The sequence below is a fragment of the Pundamilia nyererei genome, unplaced genomic scaffold, assembly GCF_000239375.1.
Source record: "Pundamilia nyererei isolate P.nyererei 1_Seehausen unplaced genomic scaffold, PunNye1.0 scaffold00502, whole genome shotgun sequence".
NCBI lineage: Eukaryota > Metazoa > Chordata > Actinopteri > Cichliformes > Cichlidae > Pundamilia > Pundamilia nyererei.
Genome location: NW_005187903.1, coordinates 42458 through 50483, shown reverse-complemented (window position 1 = coordinate 50483; position 8026 = coordinate 42458). Strand labels below are relative to the sequence as shown.

The window sequence follows — 8026 nt, the reverse complement described above, 5'->3', positions numbered from 1 at the left end:
GAATATTTTTATAAAATCGTTTTTCTGTTTCAGCCTCAGCTACACAAAGGCATCTGCTGTGATGCTTACACATTAGATAAAGTCTCGAAAGTGTCAGCTCTACAGCTTTCTTTTTATAGTTATACAAATATGCAAATATACTGATCTATGATCTGAATTATAGTATTGACTGACTGTCTGAGGCTGACAGTTACACAATCATACCAAAACTCTGTCCTGATAGTTTCCACTTTCTCTTTTGTATCACACATACTGAGACAATATTCGGGATAAATAACCAAGAAAACAATTTATTTATTCAGTTTAGAGGTTTACACATCATTATAATCACAGAGCTCGCTTCAGTTGAATTGTCCACTTGATGGCGCAGTAGAGCAAATGAATCATCACAATGCTTCGAACCATGAGTCGACCAATTGGGTGGAAAGCTTCAGTTCATCATGAGGCTTCATCTCACCATCACTAGATGACTGTCCCATTTCTTCATCTTCTTCACCGTGAGAAACTCTTACGTTGCATAGTTTAAAAATAGTTTTTAAAAATCATTTGTTTCAGAGCATTTGGCTAAAGCTCAGCCAAGTATGGCCCCGTAGACTGCACTAACATTATTAAAGGCATATCTTTGTTCTAGACTTTGAGAATAATACTCCTCCTTTCTCTCTCTTCTCCCTTTTAGTTCTGCTGAGCTCCCTATGAAGTCCATACTCAACACTATGAATCAACCTCAGCTCATATGTCTACTTCATTTGTCATGAAATAACAGGGCACCAGACCTCACCTGCCCATTAAAATACATGTACAGACAGTCCCCCATCTGAAAATGAGGGACTGTGAATAGAAATCTCTGTAACTCTTAAAGTCTTAATGGAAAACATCTTAGTCTTAATGGAGAACACCAACTAAGGGTTAAAAATCCACATCCCAAATTCCCCCTCAATATTTGATACTTTCCTAACTTGATTTTCATAACTTTTATCTTGAAGGCGCCCATTCCAGGTTTAAGTTGCATTTAATTCTAATTCTACATCTTAGATAATAGAAAGAATTTTTCTTTAAAAAAAAATGAAAAAAGTTGTAAATCCTTTCTTACTTATTAAACCCAGATGCTTTAAAATTGGTAGAGACCACAGCTCACCTTGGGAGGCACAAACCAGCAGGCGCACAGAGAGCAGAGTCCAGCCAAGAAACACAACCATTCTCACCCTCCGATAAATGAAATGATGAATGAAAACTAAAGTGCTGAGAAAGCTAAAAATTCTGACTGTGAGGAGTGGGAGGAGTTAAGTGGGAACAATGCAGTGGGCGTGGGTGAAAGGCTGTGTTAAGATACTAACCCTGTGTTTGCCTACTGGTGGTGGTCAGAGGGCCCGGTGGCGCCAGTGTCCGGCAGCCTCGCCTCTGTCAGTGCGCCCCAGGGTGGCTGTGGCTACAATGTAGCTGCCATCACCAGTGTGTGAATGGGTGGATGACAGGTTGTGTAAAGCGCTTTGGGGTCCTTAGGGACTAGTAAAGCGCTATACAAATGCAGGCCATTTACTATATAGGCTTCCTGTCTTTCTTATTGCATTTCCTTTCCCTGTTCCCTGTATGCAATTTAGAAACACTTCAATTAGAATAACAATAACCTAAACCACAGACTGAGCAAAGCTGAAAAAATCTGTTACATTATTAAAGTTCAATAGTTAAAACCACCGACTGTTTTTTATTTTATTCGTGTGTTCTGTGTTTCTTTCTTCTTCTTCTTTTTTTTTTTTTTTTACTGGTGGTTAATCCCATCAACAGGACACAAGTTTTCCTTTACAGCTTTTGTAGAAAAGCACCAAAAATATCCCGATCTGTAGACAGAACACGCTTAATGAATCATATAATTAGAGGTTAGGTCAGTGTGAGTCAGAACCACCCCAAAGGGTCATATTCACTAGAGATTACCTGGGACCTCCATCCACATAAGTGCTTTTACAATTGTCACAGTTCTGGGTGATTTTGACCAAGCATTTTCAGTTTCTTATGTTTTGGTTTGTTTTTGCATTATGGATTATTTTCTGATTCTCTGGTGTTTTGCTGATCATTATTACTAATCTATGTTTCAGGTATTCTTGGTGAGCGATTAGTTCTCAGGTTGTGTCTGGTGTTTTGTAAAGGTTTAGTTCAGTGTCAAGTCTGCGTCTCTGTTTCTTGTCTCCTGTTTTATTGTCTAGCTTTGCTCCCCCTGTCTCGTTAACCCTGATGTCTCCCTCCTGTTTCTCATTCCTGACTTCCTCAGTGTATTTAAGCCCCGTGTTTCTTTGTGTCAGGGTTGTGTTGTACCCTCAGATTTGCTTGTGTGTTTCTGTTCACTGTGCTCTTTGTCAGTTCATGTTTTGTTTCGTCACCAGCAATAAACTTGAGGCATTGAGTTGCAATTCAGTCTCCGGGTCCTGCGTTTGGATCCTCATCTCCGCCTGCCCGCACACAGAGCCCTGACTGCAATAAACTACTGTGCAGTACTTACCGTGCTTGCTTAATAGTACAGGCCTCCGTACTCAGCTCCACTCAAAACCACTTCATGGCATTTCACCTGCTGTGCACATTTATGGTTTTTAGTTTTATAGAGGTCGGCACTCCACATTCCCAACACGTGTCTCTGTAGTTGTATGAATTCCCAGCCACAACTATAGCTTATCCTTATCCTTTGCTTTTCTGTTTGGTTGTTATGTTTTATGTTATTCTTGATAACGAATAAAAATTGTATATCATACCCAGTGATGGGTTTGTCTAGCATAAACCTATTTGCTGGAACGTTCAAGATAATTCTACTGCACAGCAACGCAAGAAACAAGTAGGCAACGTTCTTGTGTCACTCGCGCACAAGGGAGAGAACTAGATGAGCGCCAATCCTTCGCTTGACCACAGTTATTTTGTCTGCGTGGGTGATCTATGCCAGAATACTCTGAAGAGGAGTGAACGCACTCCCCTCTTCACACTATGCAGACTTGTTACAGACCCCCTAGGATGAGACATTCTTTCAATCTACAAATGATTATATACTTCTGAATGATTATACATTTCTAAATATATATTTCTAAGCATAAATGACAATCCTACAATATGAACCTGACACCCAGTTAACATTTGCCACGACTAACATTATCTGACAACAGTTTACTGAGTCCTGCTGTTGACAGTTCTCAGGACACAACATGTATGTACTCTGTACTAACAATAGACTGAGACGGCAACAAAAGAACATGAAGCAAATGCAGATGTATAAATACACAAATCAACAAATCTTTAAAAACTTGAGTTTGCAGGACACTTTGGAAGAGTAGCTTCTGCTCACATTCATGCAGAGCCAACATCTCCCTCTACTGGACGTAAAAAGTACCTCAGGGAGGTTTTAAGTTAACCCATTCATCTTCAGAGAATCCAGAGACGTCCCAGTGCACAAAGCACCAGGCTGCAGACTGTGAATGCTGAAGGTGTTGAAGCCCTCAGGCAGCACTGCAATAAACACAGACTTACAGGTCACTGCAGGAACTCAGGAACACCTCTGAAAATGATCAGCAGCAGCTAACCCAGCTTATCACTACATATACACTAGTTACTTTACTAAAAAAGGGAGATTAGTTTGGACTCCTCTTCCTGGTCATCTGTGCTACATGGGTGGGATCGTGTTGTGCTGTCTGGCTCTCACTCGGTCTTGACTGGAGTGTTTCTGGTCTGACACACTGGTTTCCATTGTGGCTTGGGCTTCACTCTAGGCTGCAGCCACTTGGGGCATCTGGGCTTGTGTTGGTTCCCATTACCCTAAGTGTGTGGTGGTTTTCAGGCTCTGGTGATTGCCTGTTGCTGTTTCTGCCAAACACTTAACCCAGGGAGAGTTTAAAAAAAAAAAGGGGGGGGGGGGGTAACTATATATTAGAAGAATACAAAATGGTTTATGTCTCAACCTGTAGCTGGTGGCACATACGACAATTTGCAACCTTTATCAACGACAAGAAATGCTTGTCTATGATTTCCTAAGGTTTGTACATTTGTTGTGGGATTAGGACATGCACTAGCATAAACATGTACTATCTCGAAGGAAATGAGCTTTTTATGGGTGGAACCAAATCAATTTCTCTTGTGTCTGTGTATTTGGGGGATCTATTGATTGATATAGAAGCAGGGACCGCCGAGCTCCCAAACATAAGTTAGTTTAGTGTTTTTCTCTCTCTCTGAAAAACAATCATTTAATGCCAGAGAAATCTGAACGTGATTTCGAGCTCTTACTTGGTAGAAGGAAGGAGAAAGAGAGAGAAAACTAAGCATGGTGAAGTGCGAGCAAACAGTTGTTTTAACATCCTGATTACCACCATAGGTGTCAACAATCTGACCACAACGGCGAGCCCTAAAATAACCCAACAGGGACTATGACACATGCTTTTATATATGGAAACAGACATATATGAAGAGGAAGGACTGGGTCACTATATGTTGTCACTGCTGATGAGAAACAGCAGATTACTAAGAGCAACAATGGAGGAAACATTTCTACTTTATCTCTGTGAGTAGATTCTCTCTGTTTACATTTCTGTACTTTAACCATCTGCTGTTGATGAGTTATTATGGAGAAGGCACGAAATATTTACGTCAGACTGAATTCATCTTTAGAACATCTTGAGGACGAACATGATCAATATTGTGAGTGATCAATGGTCGTGACAATTTGCATATTAATGATCACTGAACTGACTTCACAGCCCAATGTTCGTCAGTGGTGCTAGTTTCAGTCATACCTTATAAGATTGGGAAAACCTGCAGTCAGCTGAGACTGAAGAAGTCACTTGGATGAGCGACGAAAGGTTTCTCCCACTGAAAACGCTTCGTCCAGATGAACAGAATCAACTTTTTTAGATTTTTGAGATATACAGTAATAAATAAGCAATAAAATAAAAAGTAGGCTAAATGAGTGAAGAATGAGTTGTTGCCAGTGTTGATGTATATTACCTTGCTGCACAACCATATTAGGCAAAATCTTGAGGTGAATGTCATTGTAAATTGGTGCTATATAAACAAAACTGAATCGACAACAAATGGCCAGTCATATTGCTGTAACTCAGTATGATTGACCTATTGCATCCAAGTTGTGCAGAAGAACATTTCTGACAACCCAACATGTGGAAAGTTAAAGCTGATGTGCCACAGCACCACATGCATTAGAGAACCTTTTGGATTTGGTGAAAGGAGAGCTTTGAATTGTGGACAAGTAGCTGACAAGTCTTCAGCAACTGTGTGATGATATCTTGCCAATATAGACTAAATTCTCTGAGGTGAATAAATTTACGCCATGAAGAAGGCAAAAGATGGTTGAAACCAGTACTAGCAAGAAATGTTATATAAAGTATCCATTTAGAATCGGAGATCATTTATGGAGACCAGTTTCATCCCTTCTGTTGCTTTATCTACATATGATAGTATTTGTGGATATACCCACCCTGCTGCCAGTCCCGTCTGAGACCTCCCCCAAACTGCAGCCTCAATTCACTTTCAAGCTGCTTGAAATGCTGTCAAACCTGAAGTGAGGCTGTGGTCTCAGTGAGTGAATTGAGCAGTATGATGTCACCAGTGCCTGCAGACAACTTGTTTGGTAATGCAGCAGCAGTGTGGTGTCCTTTCCTCTGATGTTACGGTAAATGGGTTAGACCAGTCTCACCAATGAGGCAAGCTGTGGCTCAGACTGTCTGTTAAACAGCTGCCAGCTTAAATTAACAATCAATATTCTAATTCAAGATTATTAAGTCATTCTCAATACAAGTAAAGCATAAAAGTCACTTTCAACTTTAGCGAATAAAACTAAAAGCCTTATTTCAGGAAGTAGAGCAGGTAGCACTATGAGTGTTAAACGCAAACGCAGTTGTTCTGCGTTTGCGTTTAACACTAAGATGATGCATTAATCTGTGTGGAGCATCTATTTTTTCAGTCTGTGATTAACAGGAAACTGGCAGCTGTGCAGTGATCTAGTTTCCTGTTTCTGATGAAAACACTTTAACTGCTCAGGTTTTATTTTTAGGACTGCAGAGTTTTCTTGCACAGTAGCAGCATAAAAAAGAAAAAAAATCAAGACATTACTTTGTAGTTCTTGGAGGTGTCTGCCCTATACAATGCTATCCCAGATTCAATACTTTATAACCCAGATGCAACCTCTCTTGTCTGTATTTGCTTATGGTACGCCCTCTTTACCCTGCACATTAAAAAAAAACACCTATATACGAATGGCATGGATCTCTGCATCTTGATCTCATTGCAGGTCTATCCAAACTTCTCGCTGTACTTTTGGAGGTCTCTTTACTGTGTAGTCCTGTTTCTCCTCACTTCTCTGGTGATGTTGTTGCCTGGATTCTACAGTGCATCATATCCATCTCTATCTTCTTTTTCTTCCATCTAGTGTCTCCTCTTAATATGTGGTTGCCACATAATAAAAGGAGACACCAGAGTTTAATGTTCCTTGGTTACCTTTAGAAAACTAAATTGTTTTCCTCTCGGTGATTCAGTGAACTGTTTTATTTCTCTTCAGTTCTGATCTTAGTGCTGAGCTGTGCAGCAAATCAAGGTCAGTAACCTCATTATGTTAAATGATCAAGTCTGTTACTCCTTCTTTCAGTGGGGGTCACTAATGTAAAACTACTGAAAGTAGAAATAATTTTGTGGCATTATTTTTAAAAAAGATCAACATAATTTTTATTTTAACCCTCACAGCTCGTCTGACTGTGAGTCCCAGCAGCTCTCAGTTCTTTGATTATGACTCTGTGTCTCTGAGCTGTGAGGAGGACGACAGCTCTGCTGGATGGACTCTGAGGAGAAACACAAACATGGAAAACAGGACTCTGTGTGGGGTCGACTGGGGAAAAAAGAATAGTTCTTCCTGTAAAATCACTGATCTCTTTATATGGGACAGTGGAGTTTACTGGTGTGAGTCCAATCAGAGTACCATCAGTAACATGGTTAACCTGACAGTCACTGGTAAGCTGAGTGTGTGGAGTTAGTGTTGATGAAGCTGTGTGTAAATGGATGAAATGCTGTAGTTTGTCTCTGTGTTGAGGTGGATCAGTGATCCTGCAGAGTCCTGTCCTCCCTGTGATGGAGGGAGATGACGTCACTCTGCTCTGTAAAACAGAGACCACTCCCTCCAACCTCACAGCTGCTTTCTTCAAAGATGGCGTCTTCATCGGAAAAGAGCCTACAGGTCACATGACCATCCAGCATGTTTCCAGGTCTGATGAAGGCCTCTACAAGTGTGACATCAGCGGTCATGGAGAGTCTCCATCCAGCTGGATCACTGTCACAGGTGACACACTCACCTGTCTGTGTTTCTGCAGCTTTCAACATTCACAATGTGACGACAACTTAATGACTGTGTTTGCTTTGTTTTAGACAAACCCACCACCACACCTCCACCTACATCCACACCTCCTCCTGGTTGCACCTCTTGTGATACATCCCTCTCCCCACCTGTTGTCTCTGTGTTGTCATTCTTTTTAACAGTCTGTGTTGCAGCTCTACTCATTTCAATAATTCTGTTGATAAAACTTTGTGATGTTAGAAAACCTGAAGGAGACACTCGGACCTCTGGATTTGACTCAGGTTTGGTTTTTTCAGAACTATGTACAAGTATATCAATGACTTTAAACATGTCATCAAAACTTGCACAGCGTCATACTGCTGTTCCTTTTGGTTTGCTTCAGCTAATCAAGTGGAAGCTATAGAAGACAATCCAATCAGTGACATCTTATGTGACATCGGACAGAGCAGAGGTGGTGTTCATGCTCTTTGTTTCTACTAATGAACAAATAAATGAATAAAAAATGATTATCTGCTCTTCTTCCCTTTTCTGGGAGGCAGTGGGGAGGTAGAGCGTACAGACCGATCCAGCGGGGAGGTGTGGGAAGCTAGATCAGGCGCCCCCCTTCTGGCTCTCCTCTCTGCTCTCTCCTATCTTGTCCCTTTTGTCTTACTTCTCTCTATCACCTTTTCTATCCCTTTAAAGAAGTGAAGCTCCATAAATGCT

At 40.9% G+C, this 8026-nt stretch overlaps 1 protein-coding gene across 1 annotated transcript; it reads left to right on the top strand.

Annotated features, from left to right (window-relative positions):
• Positions 1-5429: 5429 nt before the first annotated feature.
• Positions 5430-7287, top strand: LOC102195859 (Fc receptor-like protein 5; the record flags this gene model as incomplete). Its single annotated transcript, XM_005754062.1, has 3 exons — positions 5430-5539; positions 6779-6981; positions 7061-7287. Coding segments are annotated over exons 1-3 (540 nt in total), but the record flags the coding sequence as incomplete, so codon positions are not given.
• Positions 7288-8026: the final 739 nt, after the last annotated feature.